Source organism: Corvus moneduloides, chromosome 8 (genome assembly GCF_009650955.1).
Source record: "Corvus moneduloides isolate bCorMon1 chromosome 8, bCorMon1.pri, whole genome shotgun sequence".
In the NCBI taxonomy this organism is placed as follows: Eukaryota; Metazoa; Chordata; class Aves; order Passeriformes; family Corvidae; genus Corvus; species Corvus moneduloides.
The window spans coordinates 13,004,327-13,024,456 of record NC_045483.1 but is presented as its reverse complement, the minus strand read 5'-3'; the positions used below and the strand labels follow the sequence as shown (position 1 = coordinate 13,024,456).

At 43.9% G+C, this 20,130-nt stretch overlaps 1 protein-coding gene across 2 annotated transcripts in view; it reads left to right on the top strand.

Annotated features, from left to right (window-relative positions):
* SUFU (SUFU negative regulator of hedgehog signaling) overlaps positions 1-20,130 on the top strand; it is a 91,112-nt gene that overhangs the window by 40,866 nt on the left and 30,116 nt on the right. Inside the window, exons 4-8 of one of the 2 annotated variants that reach the window (XM_032115818.1) lie at positions 4,233-4,375; positions 6,684-6,769; positions 8,818-8,890; positions 13,475-13,631; positions 15,138-15,249. In XM_032115818.1, the coding sequence (XP_031971709.1) occupies positions 4,233-4,375; positions 6,684-6,769; positions 8,818-8,890; positions 13,475-13,631; positions 15,138-15,249 (571 nt within the window). The remainder of the gene's footprint in view (positions 1-4,232; positions 4,376-6,683; positions 6,770-8,817; positions 8,891-13,474; positions 13,632-15,137; positions 15,250-20,130) is intronic. The other variant, XM_032115819.1, reaches the window with a different exon arrangement.

Genomic DNA, 20,130 nt, shown 5'->3' with positions numbered 1-20,130 from the left:
GTGCAGGGCAGCCATCACTGGAGATGTTCCCTGACTCACTTTCAGCCTGGGGCTGCCTTTAGGATGGAGCTCTCTCTCAGCTCCTAGTACTCCTCTAAGTTTGCTGTCCTCTTCAATTTATTCTCTGTGGCAATTAAGGGAGTAAAGACTCCTAGCAGGATCCCATATATGAAAAGCTGGCAGGTTTAAAAAAGAAATTGAAAATACAGTGGGAAGTAATCTGTGTTTCTCTCTAGAGCTAGGTAACACCACTTGAGCGTAGATTGCATGCATTATACTGTTTATAAAACATCCTGAGGCCAAGAATATTACTTGGTTTTATTTCTTTAGGCATCAGCTGTATTTAGTCAAATTAAAGGAGGGAAGGAGAATGCACTCCAAGAAAATACATGAGCAAAGTTAGACAAAGAAAATTTACTAGTCTACAGTGGAATGGTTCCCTCTGAGTTATTTCCCCAGTTCTTATTATAGAGCAGTTGGATAGTAAAGTTAGGAGAGATTGTGCAGCTGAATTATGACTGTTGCTGCATGAAGGAACCTCACCTGCTTTATGTGAGCTGTAAAAGAAAATTGATAATGACGTTTTAAAGACTTCAAAATATGGGTGGCTTAACAGAGTGATCTGGTATAACTGCTGCTTTTGCATAATAGAATAGTACAAGAGCTGGTCTATGGCAGATTTAGAGACTTTTCATTTTTGTAAAGCTAGAGAGAGGCTTCAGATTTGCTATTATAAATTATGAACTAAAATACTAAGTTTGAATTGAAATGTTTTAATGATTTCCTTGTTGAGTTCTTATGAAATCAATACCTCCCTATGAAGCAGTTGGATTTCATGGAATCAGCATTCCCCAACAGAAAGAAAGAAAAGTCAGTGTTTTTTGTTAAAACACAAACTTGCAGGAAAAGAACCAGTTTCAAAATTGTGAGTATGAGTCACCTTGCTGTGTTAAGTTTAAGGCTTGTTAGTTGGTGCCCCTTCCAAGCAGGAAGGGTGCAAGAGTCCCAGAGGATACCCTGAGCAAGGTATTTACAACATATCCCATGTTCCCATGGTAACTGCTGAAGGGTATGAATTCATCCTGGGGCAGATTGGGTACCTTAGCTCATCCTGTCGTGGAGGGAACATGTAATCACCTCAGGTTTACCACGAGGCAGAAGTATTCAGCAGCAGTCAGCTTGTGTGCAGTATCAGAGCCTTAGTTTACTCTTGAGGATTTGCTGATTTATCCATAGGCTAAAATAATTTGGATTTAACTTTTTAACATATTTGCTTTTCATTTCTCCTGTTGGTGGCTAGAACATTTCTGTGCTTTGCCACCTGTCCTATGGATTTGACAATTCCCTGGTCATGTCCTGGAACTTTTTCTGATGTCTCTTGGTTTTGCTGTGGTCACCTAAGGAAACGAGGCTTATCCAGTTGTGGTGTTCTCGTCCCTGTCCTGTTTTGCAAACATGAGTGTGAAAGGTGGGAAGGGAGGATACTCTCCCTCTTTGCAGCATAAGGCAATAGAAAGTGGTTATCTAGTCCTTTGTTTCAGTAATTTCTTAGTTTCTGTGGCTACAAGTCATGTAATTCAGGCTGTTCTCAGTGCTGCAATGGTCTCTGTACAAGAGCTAGTCTTCTATCCCACATGGGTGACAATGCAGCAAGTGGAAAGCTGGGTTTCAGGGTGTAATTGCAAATTTCTTGAACTCCCACAGGTTTTAATTTGGCTTCGTGTTATTTGCAGAAAATTTTTTGTGTGATTTAATTGAGTAGTCAGTGTGAATTTTGTAGTGTTCGTGTGTATGCAAGGGTGAGGGAGATTTTGTAAGTGTCCAGTGTTCACATGGACATAAACAGGTGGGTTTCCAGCAGAGACATTTGCATTTGAAAACCTGCTCTAAACGGGCCGGGCTTTCCCAGGAGAAGCAGCACCAACAGTGAAACGCAGCGATCGATCAGCATAGAATTGTGTGAGCATTTGATGGGCAAAATGTTGTGGTATAAAGACAGGGCCCAAGAATAAGCTCTTTGTGGCTTTGTTTCATTCCTGAAAACTGTGACTGAGAGGCTTTTATAATTTTAAAAAAATTAATCAGCCACATTTTGTCTAACTTGGAAAATATCACAAGATATCCCTACCAACATTCTAAGTGCCGTTTCTTTAACCACATTTTGATACTAAAAAAACAAATCATTTTTCATTTGTCTGCTTATATTTCCTCAACTCTGAAAGTAAAGTAATATTTGAACCAGTCCTTTCAGTCACAGAGCTGGAAGCGTGTAATTTAGTGTACATAACGATAAACTCTTTGAAGCAACTTGCATTCACTATGTTTTCTTTCTTTCCTAATTTTAACTAAGGAAAACATTCCCTTACTTATCACAGCACTTCTGTTACATGCCTCGTTTTTCAGGCTAAGTTCCTTATGGTATTTAGAGTTTATTTTAATTCTTAATCAAATGAGCTGTCCAGGAAATTCATCTGAAAAAACGTATAATAAATGTTCAAACCCACACCAATGGGGACACCCAGTGGAGACGCTCCGAGTTGCCCAACATCACACCAGGAGCGGGCCAGCAGGGGAGGACTGCAAGTATTTTTAACCACAGCAACTCTGAGGGAACTCTCATTAGTTTACCTGCCTGCTGCTGAGGGCTCCCTCGAAGCGTCCTGCCCTTGCTGCCCTTGCATGAGTCCGTGCTCGCTATCATGGTGGTCCTGATGTACAGTGGTTGCAATCAGGTGTGCAAGCACCCAATTCCTCAGTGTTGTTGTATAATGTGACTGGGAATAAGCTGTAATTACTAGCAATTGAAAAAGTTTTCCTCTTGCTGTTGCAGAAGCTGCCATGTTCATCTCTTAGCCCTGTAGATATTTAAGAGGTGTCCTGTTACGGTGTGTTTGGAAGGTGACGTGGGAAGGTTAGGTGAAGATATCCAGGACCACCTCTCTGAATTGGATCCTGCTCCTGTAGCATGGGAGATGCTCCAGTCTCGACAGACAGCAACTCAAGTAACCACTAACGTTTTTCAGTCTGCAGTGGAATTCCTAGTCCTCCTCCAGTGGGCAAGGCCTCCTTTCCTGCTGTGTTCTAAGTGTGGCCTTGGGAGAGACCACAGTGAGGACAGCAGCCCAGACTGCCTTCATGGATGAGCTTGGTCAAGGAGAGGGGTGCTGGGCCCGTGACTGACTTTGGAAGCAGGCAGGCAGTCCTCAGTTCATCCCTGCGGCACTACACCTATCTCAGAGGGCAGAATGTGGATTCCAGGTTGTTTATTTGTATGTGCAGTAAAGCTCTGCTTGGGCAAGCACAGGACCTAAGATAAAGGCGGTCAGCCAGGCAGCATTACCACACATGCTCCAGGAGCCGCACGCAAATGGAGCGTGCTTTAATTGCTGTGAACATGGTCATGGCTGGTTGTTTTACTTCTAGTTTGCTCAGAAAGCAAGCATTAGCCTTTCCTGCGATGGGGGAGCATCAGACAGATGGGTTCTGGTGTGCCTTCTGGCATGCACTAGCTGTGGAACATGGGATTATCTGGGGGTTTTGTCTTTCTAAGTAGGAGGGGAGGAAAAGAAAGGAATGCCTGCCTTGTTTTGATGCAGTCTATTCTGACATAGAATGAAATTTATAGCCTACTGGCTTTCTCATTGTTTGGGAAAGAAGAAACATATTAATTATAATTCTTCACCAGATCCGCCCAGACAACTGAGAGAGACAGTGATTTTGACTTACGGTATCACAAGTTGGGCAGCAGAATTTTTATTTGATAAAGCAGGGTAGTATTCATGTTTAATTCAAATTTCAGGGTATTTTCTCTTTGGCAAATTAGTGTGTGAATTGCTGTGGCAATGGGCACTCAGTATGGCCTACTGACTTTCTGTGCCCTCCCACAAAAGGAGACTAATAGTAAATGAGAAACAGGCTAATTTTATTTGTTGGTATTCCTGTGTTGGGCTTAGTATCAAAGTAGGATAGTGGTTTTTGCCACAGGACTCAAGAGAGGGCAATTTTGAAATCAGTGCTTGAATTCAGATGACTCAATGAGACTCCATTCCTGCTTCAGGTGGCTCAGAGGCTCAGCAGAGCTGGCCAGGGGCAGTCACTGTGAACAGTGACCAGTGACTGTCCCGGTCCAGGCTGGAGGTCCCTGCCTGGCAGCAGTCAGGAGCAGCTGCCAACAGAAGGAATGTTCCAGCAGACTTCACAGACTAAGTATTTCTTGCTTCTTGTCCTTGCAGAAAACACCTTTTGCAGCGGTGACCATGTGTCGTGGCACAGCCCTTTGGACAACAGCGAATCTCGAATCCAGCACATGTTACTGACAGAAGACCCCCAGATGCAGCCGGTGCAGACTCCTTTTGGGGTCGTTACTTTCCTACAGGTACGGCCCAGCCACAGTGGGTCCGACTGCCACCTCCTGGGCATGGAGTGCAGCTAACATTGCATTTAGCTGTGTAACTCAGATTATCCTGTCTTCAATTTCAAACATGAGCATAGGAAAAAACGTTGAGAGAAACACTTTTAAAAGTTAATGTAAAGTCAAATTAAAATTAATTCTATGGTAATATCAGTAAGTGATCCACTGGTTTGAATGCCAGGAAGAGACGAGTTTGGAGCAGGACGTGGAGCTGTTTTAGCAGTTCTTAATGGCAGAAATGTAGCTTGCAGCACTCACAAAAAGATCATTTAGAGGCTGAGTTTTCCTGTATTGATCTACTGTTTAGGAAAGGTTTGGGTTTGCTTTGCAAAAGAAACATTAAAAATATCCCTTGTGATTTAACTCTGCTCTTCAATGTGGGGAGCTTCTGTGGCCAAACAGGTTTGCTTGCTTTCCCAAAGTCCTTCTCAGCGATGCCTCTTAGATATGGGCTGCTTTGGATATTTTAAAATTGCATATTTGGCTAATAACCTTAGTGGAAGAGCTGGCATAGTTTATGCCAGCTGCTGATTTCTCCATGCTCCGTGGAAAATCTTCCATCCTGTGGGAAAATGCAAGTGTCTGTATTTTGCAATTTAAGCTTCTAGTTGCTCCCGTTTGTCTTTGACTGTAGTTGTAACATGTAAAAGGAAGTTCTGTTACCACAAACCTGCACAAGGCAACTGCTGTGCAAGGGCAGAGACTTTTCTGAGGTGCCTAAATGTCTGTGTTTTATCAACAAAAACGAGGTGGGTGTGGAATTAATTAGTGCAAGGTGAGTTGTGGGACATGGAAGGAGAGACAAAGAGCCAAGCTAAGCAGGGTAATTCCTGGCTGACTCTCCAGCTAGTACTGCATTAGTCCTCATCTCTTCCTTAGTGCCCAGCTGTCCTGAATCAAAGAACAGTCAACTTGCTGCATCCTGAGGCCCTTGGCCTCTAATCTTCCACAACACATACAGCTGACTTGGTTTTTCGCCTTGTTTGATGCTTGTTGTTATGGATTTATTTCGACCCATGAGGATAAATGATTACAAAAAGCAAAGAAGGAACACAAAATAATTTCCTGTTTAGAGTCTTGCTGTTTGTATGTAATTAGTGAGTGAAGGCCCAGGGAGGGGTGTCCTGAAGCAAGGATGATTCAGGCTGTTGATGGAGGAAGCCTGGAAGATGGGTGGGGATGAAGTGCACCTCCAAGGGCTGGGTCCTGAGAAAGTGAGCTCTGCAAGGGGCAGGAGAGGTAGGGTGTGCAGAACTGGGTACGTGCTGACATGAGGGTTTTCCACGCAGTTGTCTATCAGTGCATATATGTGCTTGCAGCAGAGGCATATCCTTCACTTCTGCTTGCTGCTCTTCAGAACTTAGTTTTCAGTTTTCTTCTTTTCTGATAAAACATCAGTTGAACAGATTTTGACCAAAATTTCAGTGCTGTTGGAAAAGACTTAAGAGTATTGAGGAAGAAAATAGAAGACCATGGCTAAAATTATTTTTCATCTTAGAGTGAATCATTGTGCTCGAAGGCACAAGCCAGTGGTTGACACAGCAGGAAGAAACTGCCTTCCACTATCAGCTGAAGGGTGTTTCACCCCTTCATTTGAAGCAGCTGATCTCAGCTGCTGTTAGAGAGACATCTGGTATTGCTCAGTGCGGCAGCTCCTATCCTGAAAAGCAAACACATCCTGCCTTATACAAGAAGGCAGAAGTCTGCAGTTGCCTGCACTGACAAGTGGATTATGTGGTGTGTAAGCAGCTTTACTTTATGGTGCTGGGTAAGATGTAACCAGTCAGCAAGCTGAGTTGGTCAAGGATTTTACGAGCACCAAAGCAATCCCTTGTGGCAGCAAGTCGCTTGCCTGGTTGAGATTGCTTGTGCAGTATTGCATTTGTCCCTAGCAGTCAGCTGACAGAGCAGTGTTTGTATGTGCTCAGACCCTAACCTGTCTTGCTCAGTCCTGTCTGTGTGGACTTGATTGAAAAGTCAGGGTAGACTAGTGTATAAACCCTGATTTGCCACCAGACCCTCCTCATAGTTAAATTCACACTCTCTGTACAAGATGAAATCTTACTTGACCAGGGTGCTTCACACTGTAAGTGGAGAGAGAGAGAGAGAGCACAAGGTCTTGCAGGAGGATCCCACTGTTGTCCCAGGCTCATCTAGTTAGATTAAAGAAATGGTGCTTCTCTGTATCTGCACTGTACCACGTGGCACATTTTCTCCATAGTTCTTGCATGGTTCCCACCCAGTTTAGTATCTCTGGTGTTATTTTTTCCAGATTGTTGGGGTTTGTACTGAGGAACTGCATGCAGCTCAGCAGTGGAATGGTCAAGGGATCTTGGAACTGCTTCGGACTGTCCCGGTGTAAGTGGTGATATAACTCATATAGGAGAGCATTTCCATAGAGAACAATTCAGTTGTTTATTTTTATTAACAATCTTTAACTTGCTGTTGGAACTTATTTAATCTGTGTTGTAGCAAGAGATGGGAATTCACTGCAAATCTGTTCTCACGCACAGACACTTAGATGGCAAATTAATGCATGTGGAAGGCCACATGTTCAGGGTGAAAGAGAATGAGGTCTTGAAAGCTTAATTTCCTTCCTCTCATGCCTGCAGGGTTTTCTCATTGGTTCTTCCTGGGATAACTGTTACTGGTGACCTCGCTGTTTAGTTCAAAGAAAGAAAGGAGAGAGGGTCTGGCTTACAAAGCTGTCTGGAAGTGAGAAAGTCACTCTCAAATTGAGCCCACTCTTGGTGGGCCAGTTTGCCAGCAGGAGGAGCGTTTGTGAAAGTGAAGTTCATTGTTTTGCCATGGGAGAAATAACAAGGATGATGTTGGGTTGAGGAAGAGATGGGTTTTAAATGTTAACTGATATGTTGATGCTTTCTTTGCTGCCAGGGTGCAGCTAAATCTTTTTTGGCTTGCAGGTATTTTGTTTAAACATTTTTAAATTCAGTGGAAGTTATTGCCATGTGATTGTAACTCAAAAGACTTACTTTTATAAGCAAAATAGTTCTGAATATTTGTTTCTGGGAAGAATAGTACACTCTCTAGTGTCACAATAGCCTTGAATTGATTGATTATTTGGAAGAGCTGGACTTCTTTAACTTGAACTTTTCCCTTTTAGACACAAGTGCAGATAGTTCATGCACATGCTCTGGAGTAGAGTGAATTTGTCCAGCTGTTTTTGGGTCCCTGAGACAATAAACACTGCCTGCAGCTCCCTTGGTTCCTCTAAGTCAGTGCAGATACAGCACTTCATTCCTCAGTCTATTCTCATGTTGGTTTTTGGCTTTTGTGCTGTGGTATAAGCACCTTTCCAAGGAAACCCAAATGTTCATGATTTGAAGGCAAAGCTGCAAACTACTAAGCCATTGATGTGGAATCAGGGTAAAAGTCTCTTGCATCCCAGTGAGGAACTGTGGCAGGTCACACCTCTGCAGTTAATAATTCACAGCTTCCAAAGTGATGTGAAAAAAAGAGTGGCTATCCATGCATCTGAAAACCTGTAAAATATTAACTTTTTTTGCTTCCACTCTTAAGTGTTTCAGGAGACTAACACAGACTAGGCCAGAGGAGGGGGCTTTTGACTGCAATAACAAAGTATCTCATGAAAAAAATGATTTTTTTTATGGCAGTTCCAAAAGACTTCAGTTTTTACTTCAAATGAAAAGCACCATCTAAGGCTGACTTCTGCAGTCTGGCTGCACTGTGACCCAAAGTGAAGTCTCTGAGTATTTCATCTTCACAGTAATCTGTTTTCTATCACCTTTGTTGGGAAACACCTTGAGCCTTCCAACTTTTATTGCTAATGACAACAAAGATTTCCCTGAACCATCTGAGTGCTTGGCCATTAAGTACCAACTGAGCAAAATGTCTGCTGTGATAGTATTTATCAGAGCAATAAGCTCTTTGTGGTACTGAACATGACTGCCAATCTTGGCAAAAAGTGCAGTCCCACTGGGACCCTGCTCTGTTCTTAGATATGTAATAGAGGAATAAATCTTGACTCTATGCCTTGCCCATCTTTCTTAGACGCAGGCTACACTGGACTTCTCAGTCCCAGTTTGTTTCCTGTAAGATTAAAACCCATCTCAGTCTTGTGTGAGCAAGGGGGCCTGCACAGGGGATAACAGCCTGTGTCAGTCCTGACTGCTCTGCATGTCTGGGTGGTGCCAGACACTGAGCAGATTAACTGCTAGGTCATGGAGGGCTTTTACTATTTATTTATTTGGAAAATATAAAGAGCAAATGCATGCTATGGAATGTATACACAGCATAGAGGGGTTTCTAGGCTTATTTTAAACCCTAATCTTGTGCTTTCTTACAGTACAGGTCCACTCTGAGGACCCTGCTGGGGAGTTCTAACTAAAGGGTTTGTTTGGTTCATTACCTGTCTTTCTTTGTAGAGCTGGAGGCCCCTGGTTGATAACAGACATGCGAAGAGGAGAGACCATATTTGAGATTGACCCACATCTGCAAGTATGTCTTTAGTTTATAAAATGTCATGTCTCTTGTAGTAGCCAAGGAAAATTGGTTTCATGTTATACAATAGTTCTAATATTTTCTGTAAAGGTGCTTGGATCTTCTTAATGTTTGTAATAATCCTGGAAAAGTCTTAGAAACTCTTTGCCCTCTTAGAGGTGGTTCAAGAGGGTACATGTCCAGCCCCAGGAGAATGGCAGCTCTAGGAAGAAAGATAGAGAAGGGAGACCAGGAAAACAGAATCTCCTATATGAGACAAATTGGTAAAATTTAGACTGGCTGTTTTAGAAAGGAGGAAAAAAAAAAGATGAAAGACATGGAACAATACAAGATTTAGAAATGGCACACCAGGGAATTCCTCCTTTCTTTTATATGCAAGCATAAGGAGATATAACATGCAGAAAGCTCAAAAGCAACTAAGTACTATTTTTTCACAGCAAATGTGATGGTGTAGCTCATTCCTGTCAAGGATGTCACTTGAGGCCAAGTAGTTAGTGTGGACTGAGAAATGATGGGAACCCAAAAGTATCACATGCAGTTATTAGTAATCTGTGTAGGAAGATATACTAAACCTTCTCCAGAGTTCAATTTAATTTCGGAAATTTAAAGATAAGAATAGGACCTCTATGGAAGAGGTTACTGTACTATGGACTTCTTCTGATCCATGCCTTTGGGAGACAGTTCTGCAATCCCTTCAGCAGTGCTGGAGTACATGGGTCCCCAGCAAATCCAGTGTGGTGCTGGCTGTGTTTCAGTGAATCACTGAGTATTTGCCTTTAACAGAGAACTTAAGGCTCAGCCTGGTAGGGCACGTGCAAATGTGCATGTTTTGTACAAGCATTTGCTTATGGTCTGCATGTCTGCATCTGATTACTCTCAGTTGCCTCACAGCATCTTTTACTTTGAAAGCTTAAGAACAAAACCAAATTCTACTTTTACTGGTTTTAAGGATTTGTTCATCCAAAATAACCCCAGTCTGAGAAACACAAAAAAATGTTCCACAAATGTTCTACAGTGTGGGAGCTAATACAACTGAAAGTCCCATAAAGTTTTTAGGATTTCCAGAACTTTGCCCTCTCCCCTCCTGGAGGTGTTTCTGTTGTCTGCACACTGGTGATTCCTAATGATAACAGGGTTTTCTTCAATTTACTGTAAATGAAAAATAGCTCAGCTTACTGGAATCTGAGTCAGCCAAGGCAAGTTAAGGCAAATAAAAGAGTACCTCTGCCTCACCAGTGTGTCCTGCTGCTGAAAGCTGCTACGTCTGTGGTCCTTCCGGACTTCCTCACATTGAACACATTCCTGTTTCTGTTCTCTCTTGCCCTTGCAGAAGTGTGTATGGGCAGGTGTGTGTGTGCACCTTCCTCCTGCTCTGCTGCTGCAGCCCCCAGGGATTCATAGAGCAAAACCCGCCCTGAGTCCCACAAAGAGCCTCTGCTGAGCACAGAGAGCAAGGCTGTGCCAGGCTGGCTTCAGCCCTGTCATGTGCCTCTTGCTCTTATTAGTGGGGAAAGGATAAAGTGTCCTTTACTTGGTGTTGGTACAGGGTGTGTGAAACCAGAAAGGCAGCAGTGGAAGAGAGGTGGAGGGGAGGGAGGGAACAGGCAGAGAAACTGGACAACTTTCCTGGGAGCCAGCAAGCATGTTGTCTGCCTGGGAAGCAGGCAGAGCTTGTTTGGAGGCTGCATTGTCTCTTGTGGGAATTGGTTGAGGCCTAAACCCAGCCCTGGCAGCAGCAGCTGTACTTTCTGTTCGGAGTTGCTGAGAATGGATCCCAACTAAGATGTCATCCCAGGATGTCGGCAATTAACGCTGTGGCAACGCTGGTTGTTCTCTGTTCAGCCAGGCTTCCCTGTAGGCCATTCAGATTTCCCTGGCAGCACTGTCAAACAATCCCTGTCGGTCCTCAGCTCTGTGCTGATTCTCAGTGCTTTGCTTCTGTTTAGCAGATATCTCAGAAGAGAATAAAGCTGATTTGAATTTCCTGAGTTGTGGTTGCTGCTCTGCGGGTCACACTGCAGTGCTCTGGCTCGTTTAAAAAGGGATCAATGACTTATAAGAGCCTCAGAGCATCCCTCCCACATGCTGAGAGGAAAATGGGACAGAAACATCCTTTCTTTAAAGAAGGAAAGAGCTGAACCTCCTTTGCCCTGGGTTCCTCCAACCTCCTGTTCAAGCTGCCCTTTCAAGGGAAGAAAAAGAGCCCCTCAGTCCAGGCAAATCCTTGCTGGCTAAAGGTGGGGTAGAACTGTGCATTGCCAGAGCGATGAGTCTACACTGGTTGAGGTTTTTTGGACTTTTCCCCCTTTAACATCAATACTTGTAAACGTTATGAAACAGGCATGCAAATTAGGCTGCCTTAAGCCAGCTCGTTTCCATCAGCTCCCCTTGATCTCCAAGGGATGCCAACAAAGCAGCACTTCTTCCCCTGAGGAAGTGCTCTGCAAGCCAGCTGAGCTGCAGATGAGAGTCCTTTCCCGCTCCCCGAAGCTGTGCACTCTGTCCGCAGGGCCTGGCTGGGAGTGGGGCCCTGGCTGCAGGGATGGGGGAGCAGGTCCCACCAGAGCCTCACAGCCCTCTGGCCTCTTCTCCCTGCTCAAGAGCAGGTTTGGTGGCTCTCCCATGCTTCCCCAATGACTGGGATAAAAAATAACTTCGCTGACAAGTTACACCTCCCCATGCCAGTTGATTTGGGTCCTCACAGAGCACCAGGGAGGGCTCCCAAAGGAGCCACGTGCTAAATCTCACTTAGAGCATTGTCTGCCTATGTAGGAACGGATGTATTTTTATTTCTTTTTCCACAGCTTCTATTTCTGGGTGACACAACTAATTTTATGTTTAGGATAAAACAAAAGAAAATCTCAGAAGATTTATTATTTCTCAGATTTTCCTATTATGTTTTCAAGAAGCCAGTTTCCCCTGACGCTGGAGGAAGATCCTAACAAAGAGAAAGAGACAGAAGAAAGGCTGTCTCTTGAATGCTTAAGTCTAAGTCAAGACTGCTCTGGTCCTGCCCTCAGCCACAGACTCCTGCCTCAACTTTTGGGCCAAAGAGTGGGTTTTGGGAGGTGATCCAGATTAAAAAAAAAAGGAGTTAGCTCAAGGGAGGGGGTAGGAGCACATGGAGGAGGGTGGGACTGCAGTCACTGCAAATTACATCAACTTAAACCGCTGTGCAACCCCACCCTGAATGCTTGTGCTTATCTTTGAGCTGCTCAAATCCTCTCTTGAATGGTCACAAGAACAGGCAATTCTCTTCCCAGGGTGCAGCGTGCACAGCTGGGCAAGGGGAGGGACGAATGTAGGTTTATTCTGGTAACTGTTTCTTGGGGACAGATTTTGCAAAGATCAAAATGTTCGCACAGTCTCTCGTCTTCAGCAGCAATGTTAAACCAGAGGGTACTTAACATGTGTTAAGTGCAGAGATCCTCTCCCATTGTGTATAACACCACTCGGCTCTCTCCTCAAATCTTCGAAGTTTCTTGGGACTGCCTGCGTTTTGAGGTGACCCAGATGTATGCAGAGAGGTGCAGACCTTACTGGTGCCACTGAGCAGTACCAGAGGCAACACCCCTTCAGAAAAGGGGGAAGCGAGCCCGACTGGTTTGGTGCCAGGCAAGAGGTGCCAGCAGTAAGAGCCCTTCCTCGGTGTAGTGCAGCCCCGAGTTTGTTCAGCTCAACATTACCCCCTTGTGGGTCACAGGTGGAAATTCAGACTGATGCCCGTGCCCAAGCAGGTGGAACTTCCTGTGGAAGTTTTTGCTGTGGCTTAGGCCAGTCTTGCTGGCAGCAGATGCACATGTCCTTGAGAAAATGCTTAGTGTCTGAGAGCATCCAGCTGCTTATGATTGGTGTGTGACACCTTCTGAGACCCAAGCACTGGTTACGTGCTTGGAAAGTCCAGCTTGCAAGGGAGGGAGTTTATTTGCCAATAGAGAAAGCTATGCAAAAGCTTTGACATTGGGAACAGACCTGTGTCTCCTTGCACGTCCAAACTTGCGTTTTTGTCCTTTATGGGACACCCCAGCGTATTGGAAAGCGGGGATTCTCTGGGCTGTTCGCAAATGAAGAACTCTTTTGAGTGATGAGTCTCTCCATGAGCTGTTTTCATTGTGGGACTCCTTAGTAAGGTTGGAAAGAGAGCTTTAGTTATTCAGGGGATTGTTATCGTTGACATTGATTGACTGCCGAGCTTGTGCTTTGTGTCTTAAATACTTCAAGCTGGTGTAAATCCGTTAACACTGAAAGAAGCAACCCTGCACACCCCAGGCCATTGATTTCCACCTTTCTCTCTCCCTGCTTTGTGCCTGCCAGGGCCATGTAGTGAAGCAGTGGGGACAGGGTGGGATTTCAGACCAACCTGCTATGGAAAAGGTTTTTTTAGTTCAGAGTGGCTCCCTGATTTGGCTCAACGTGCAGTTGCTGTTTGCTGACACAGCAAAGCATGGGGGCCAGAGAGTAGAAGTTGTCCGTAAAGGGGGATCTGGAGGAGCTGCTGCAGGTTGGACTGCACCGTGGTGGGTTCCAATTCAGGCTCAAGCCACGCCCAAAAAAAGTCTCGGTGTTTTGGATCTTTTCAAGCAGGAGAGAGTCGACAAAGGGATTGAGACAGATGGCTCAAACCTGAGTGGAGTGAGTGCCAAATGTGCCTGGGATGACCTGAGCCGGCCACCAGAGGATGATGAAGACAGCAGGAGCATTTGCATTGGGACCCAGCCTCGGCGGCTCTCCGGGAAAGGTAAGAGGTCCTGGGCCAAGTCGCTGTCATGGCCTTTCTGCTTCTGTTCTAGTGGGTCTGGGCAATGCACTGAGTCATGTAGCATCTTCATGACAAACACCACATGACAAACACCACAGCCATTGGGAGACTCGGAGTGTCTCAGGGGAGCAAAATGGATTTTGGTGTGGCCTGTTTGAGGAAGGCAGGAGGGAGGAAAAGAGATCCCGGCATTGTTTTGTCTAAATGTTTCTTTCAGTTTTTAGGCAAATTGTAATTTGAATCTGCAAAGTTAAACTGAGCACTTGCTGAAACCAGGACTGTAAACATGTGCAAGGTGAAGCAATTGTTATTTTCCCAGGCTGTGTTTCCTTATTAACACTGTCCCTTCTTGGGAGGCAAGTTGGACTGATGCTGCACATTGCTGCAGCTGAACTCAAGGAATTCATGCAAATACGGAACTCTGGAAAGAAGAAATAAAAAAATCATGGAGTTCCCCTTCGCAGTGAGATGCCTTCTCAGGGTACAGATGTCATAGTCATTACACAGGCTTGAAATAATGCATATTGCCTTTCAAATGGGTGAAGAAACATAAAATTTGAAGGCTTGAGATTTCCTGGAATTAACAATGGTTTCTACGGGAATGGCATGTTACTTGTTCTTAAATCCATGGTAAAAATTAGTTAAATGCATACAGTGTTTCTTATGGCTTCCCTGCAAATATTTTTAACTGTACTGGATCTAAAAATGGTGTTTTGCCTTAGCCCTGAAATGAAAAGCCCAAGAGAGGTATACATGATGAAATCTGTATATCCTTCAAAAGATTTTGAAATAATTTGTGGGTTTTGTTCTCTACCTAATTCTCACATTTCTCATAAAAAGATGAGGAAACTTCTAAGAAAGGCAGGAAAGCTTCCTATTGAAAGTATTTGGCCAGTAGACATTTCAGAAAAAGGCAGAAGTAAAAAGACTGCATCTGAACTGCATAATTTGCAGCTTATTTTCAGATATGAGCTTGAGGCTAAAGGTTGCCCTGCATAAAAATCCCTTCCTTTGTGAATCTTGTTGTAAATTAATCAACAGATTTCCAAAGCCAATTGCAAAAAAACTTGGAAGCCTTCATACATTCGTTTGTTAAAGGAACAAATTCCTGTTATGCCTAATGGGAAAAACTATTTCCAGTACAAAGGCTTGGAAGTGTCAGGAGGTTCTATGAGAGTTACAGAACCAACAAACACCTCATTTATGAAAATTTACAAAACTACTCAGAATTTCTTCATCAGGAGGACTCAGTACCAAAGATTTCAGCTCTCCTTGCCTGCCATAACAATGAAGCCCAAACAAGGGAATGCAGGCTGACATTATAAAGTGAAATAACTTCTAAGGAAGTGCAGTAAAGTGTTACCCTGTAACATATTTCCACTTCTTTCTGAAGGGGAAGAGTTTAGATGAAACACACCTGATATCTTCTTGTGTCTGTGTTATTTCTGGGGATTCTAAATCATGTTAAAAAAATTCTCTTTGCAGATACAGAGCAAATCAGGGAGACTTTGCGGAGAGGGCTTGAGATTAACAGCAAACCTGTCATACCTCCAATCAATGCACAAAGACAGAATGGGTTGAACCTCGACCGAGCACCGTGAGTTTCACCCTGCACATTCAGATGGTGGAAGAGGAAGGTTAAAGAGCTCAGCATGGAAAAAAAGCTAAAGCTGGGTGGGGAAAGACTTGGCAAGGGGAGAGGAAGCTGGCAGTGAATACTTGCAAAGTGCAAAGATAGAGGGAGAATTGTTCAGGTTGGATTGATGGACTAGTGCTCAGGAGGGCAGCTCTTCAGAGGTGTTTTGGACAAACCTTGGTAATGCAGAGTGGCTCTGACTGTTCTGTAGAACCTGCTGTTCATGCTCTACAGTGTTTTAATTCAGACTGGACTGATCTCTATAAAAAGTACTGTGCTGAAAGGTGCTGTGGTGTCCAGAGCTAGGTGGCATAGGTGACTGCTGATAATTTTTCCTGAGTATTTTGTTTTCAAGGTCATAATTACAAACCTTTTGGTTAAAATGTTGATTTTTTTTCTTTTTAAGTGACTTTGATCTTGCCTTGCTTAAACAGGTGGGTTCTGTCAGTAATTACATGCCAGTAACACCTGGGTCTCTAATAGCAGTAGTCTAACAGGTGATTTAAGTGGGACTAGGTGGGCCTGTAGATACCTCTTGTAACTTTTGACTTAAGTGAATGTATAGGAAATTACCTGTGGTTTCAAGCCATCTGTAGTATCTGCACTTCTGTCTTTCTGGGTTTCTGCCCTTCCCCTCTTAGACTTCAGGTGCTAGTTCAGTGTCTTCCCATCAATTTTAATGTTTTCGTGTGAATGATACAGAAAGACATGCATCTTTGCTGCACTCTTTCATCTTGGTATTTCCTTTGGTTTCTTAGTCTCTGATGAACATTTGTGCCTTCTGCTCTCAAGAGTAAAGATCATCATGAAAACAGTGCTTCCCTGTAGTGCCAGCAGGGACAGCACCCTGCTCTGTTTCAATTCCTGTTTCATTCTTGATTCAAACATTGCATGAGAAAAATATTTCTTGTTGTTGTCCTTTCTTATTCCATTTTGTAGGTGACTTCTGATTTGCCTGATATATGAATGTTGATGAGTTGCCTTTGGGGGAAGCATTACGTGTCAATTGCTGATGCTTTTTACTAGTATGTAATATGAGATATAGGTGCTTATATTAAAAAATCTCAAGTGACTTTATTATTGCTTTAGGAATAATCTTACTTTTGCGATATAGTAATTACATGGAGCCAAATTCTGATCTGACTCAGGTTTTGAGTAGTATTTCTCTGCCTGCAGGTTGGTTACATTGGACCATTGGTTGGTCCCACTGGCCCCACTGAAAAGAATATAAAATTACACCATGTGATTTGCACAAATCACACCTAGCCTTGGAGAGCTCAAAAGTACTGGGCAGGATTTCTCACAGATGCTGGGCTCCTGCATGCATCTGCATGCCCAGTGTAAGCTCTGAGTCCGCAGTGGTTGGGGGTGACCAGAAACATTTTGGGTGCACATCAGGTCAAGGAGGCAGCTGATAGGTAAGCCTTAATGCTGGGAGGCAGTTGTTGCTTAGATAAGAGAGCTTTACGTTACTCAGGGTGAGATAAACAAAGAGACGCTTGATTCAGAGTGGTGAAAGGTTAGCAGAGGTCTAAGATGAAGCACACAAATATTTACCTGGGTTTTTAACTGTTCTGAGACAGAGGAAGGCAGGTCAAATTCAGAGCCTCGTATCTGTGACAGTGCTCTTCGTTGCAAATCTCTCTTACCTGCAGCAGCTGCACACCCACCCTGCCTGAAGCCTGAGTGGTAGGAATGGCAGGTTCCCAGTGTTTGCCTCCTAGGAGGTCAATACATTTCTCTGAGGTCTGTGGTTACCACTGGGGAAACTGCTAGGTAGCCTGGTTCTCCATAAGCACTTCAGTTAAGGAAAGACAGCTATCAGCTGTGTTACTGTGGTGGTACTATTGGAGGGATAGGGGAGATCTCAGCTTAAGACAGCAGTGTGTCCTAGTTCTTTCTTCCTCCATCTTACTGGCTGCTTTAAGAGGAGTTTGGGAAAGGTCTTCTCCTTGTGCAGTTGCTACTCCTCTCCATGTAGCAGATACAATGGGACTTGTTCAATGCATTGACCATACCAAAAGGGGTGGTTTGTGCTGGAAAGCAGTGTTTATTTAAAACCTCTGGCTAACTAGTACTTAAATCAGACCTGATGATTACCCTTACTGTGGCTAAAACTGATCAGTCAACACATTTTCCAGAACAGTGTGGTATAGATGAAGCAGAAGAGGAAGATCTTGTTATGCCTCTGCCTTCCTTAATGCACTGTCTCAGCATGTCTCATGCATTTGAGCAAAGTTGCTCAATGTGAAATAAGTACAAGAGTATGATATGGAGACTTTCATCTCCAGCTGCTGCACAGGAATGTAACTTAGGAGCTCAGCTTTTGCATGCAGTAATGTATCTACATCCATGTTCCCTCCAGGTACCTGCAGGGGTAAAGGCTGAGACACAAAAGGCACAAACCCAGTGCAGATATAACTGTTTCGTAGGACTTCTGAGCACCTGAGATGAAGGACAATTCTGTACATAGATCTAGTTCTTCTGGTGTGATCCTTGCTTGCACTGCTCGAGCCTGGTAGGGCTGGGATTCAGGTCTGTCCTTTGCTGTAAATCTTGTGTAATCAAAGGCAAGTCATTTAGCTATTGAGCTTCAGTTCTGAATCTATAAAATGGGACTAATAACAATGTCATCTTCTTGAGGCACCACAAAGATAAATATGTTAATGATTACGAGGTGCTGGCTGATGGGAAGCAGGCTTGTGTGTAATCATATCCTGCACTGTACACACCAGATCATAAAATATCAAACCCGTGGTTCTTTGCAAGGGTCCTGTGAATAACTGGTGCATTAGAAGTTCTTTAGGAACTTGACAGAAGTGCTCTGTTGGGGCATGGCAAATTGTTTCAAATATGCTTTCCACAGAGAGCACTGCAGAACCCCAGGCTGTCAAATTTGCACCCAACTGACATTAGGATGTTAAAGTCTGACACAGACTCTAAGGGCTTTGTGCAGAAGAGGAATGTGCTGTTTATTTATCATGGATTTGCAACCACCAACTGCTTTCCTAGTAGCTTTCTTCCCTTTCTTTTATCCTAACTCTACCACCCACACACAATAATCTATCAAGGTTTAAAGCAGACAACCTGTTCTGCATTCAGCATCACAAATAGTATCAGAAACACTCAAACATTTGAATATTTGTTTGTATAAAATGTAGAGGATCAAGATTCCGCATAGATTTCCCGGTCTTTGTATAGTTACAGTTTTCAGTGCTTATGCAAAAACCTCACATTGTTTGGTTGCAGATAGGGCTTGATTCAGTGTTTTGGCTCCAGCAAAGCACATACTTACATGTTAAGCATGCATATTACCAGTTGTTCACTGTCCCAGAGTCCTAAAAAAAAGTTCCTTTGAGAAAAAGCTGGTTTCTGTCAAAACCCTGCTGGGCAGCTGTAGTACTTTGATTCATTAGTGTTATTACTGTAGACTGTGTAGCCCCTTTTCTCCTAAGGATATTAATAAAAGCACACTTAAAGCTTAAAACTGCATCGGACATCTGTTTCTCAAAATGACTGTTGGCTCAGTTCATAAGCAGCCATTAAATCAGTTTGTACGTATTAACAGAAGAACATGTAAATTAATCTTTGGAAACATGACTAATCATTTTGAACATAGGTAACCGAATATTCTCAGTTACCACTTGGAAAAATAAGACGTGTATGAATACCAGTGTGCGTTTCAGTGGTGCATTATTTGTTTCTTAGGATCCATCAGCTTCATAGGTGCTGCTGAGACAGACAGAAAGGCAAGGCTTCCAGTCTCCTGAATCCTGCAGATTGACTCTTGTTGGATACAGAGAACTGTTACCCATAGGGGACATTTAAATGTCAGGCTAAACACTGCTGCTGTCAAGGCCTCAGTGGGCTGGAAGCTCCAGATGTCAAAGTTCAGTGACACTTGTGGAGTCTTGCTTCGATCACTATTTAATTTCTTGATTTAATAATTTCTGGGGCCGAGTCTTTGGTTGTCCCTGGTAATTAGCTCTGTGCTCTCCTGTGTAGTAGGTGAGCAGTATCTCCGTGTTACAGATTAGGACAGCAGAGTTAATTTGCCACAGTTGCAGTGAGAACCAGCTTTGGGATAAGGGAATTCTTGACCTTTTCCACCCCTCAAGGGCCCCCTTGATCATGCAGCATTGCTGAAATTGATGTTTTTCTGCCTCTTGGCTGACTCCGACTGTTCTGCTGTGAGTTGAGGCATGGAGTAGAAACCTAGTGCTAGCACACTGCATTACTGCATGCGTTGAAGCTAAAATTACCTGTAATTGTTGCATTTCATTGTGCCAGAATTCAGGTATTGCCCACGCATGCCCCAGTGTCTGAACATGAGGTTTTAGTGATAGAAGAGGGTCTCTCAAAGCTACATTACTTTGATACAGCTTTTCCATCGTGTCTCTGCTGTTTATCACTCTCCCCCTTCTCAAGAAGGATCAAATGGTGTGGTTCACATGCCTGACTCTCGTACTTCTGTTTGGGATTTCCCAGGTACCTGTGCTTCTGCTGGTCCCTTATGTACGGTGGTCACTTGTCCAGGGACCCACAGAGACCTCAGATCCTATCTGCATTCAATTTCTAGGCAGAAAGACAGGTTGAGTCTAGGGAAACCTGAACATATGGTGGCCCTGTAGCCGTGCGCTAATTCCATCCAGCCCTGAACAGTTTCCAGCTGTGCAGGGAAATGAAGGCAGGTTCCTGGCAAACAGAGTAGGGAACAACCCTCCGGCAGGTGGGGCTGGCAGGACTGTCCTGGCGGTGACCTGCTGGAGCACTGCACTCTGAGCATCTCAGGTGGTTGCCCTTCCCTTGTGGGAAGAGGGAGGAGTTGTGTCACTCCAGAAT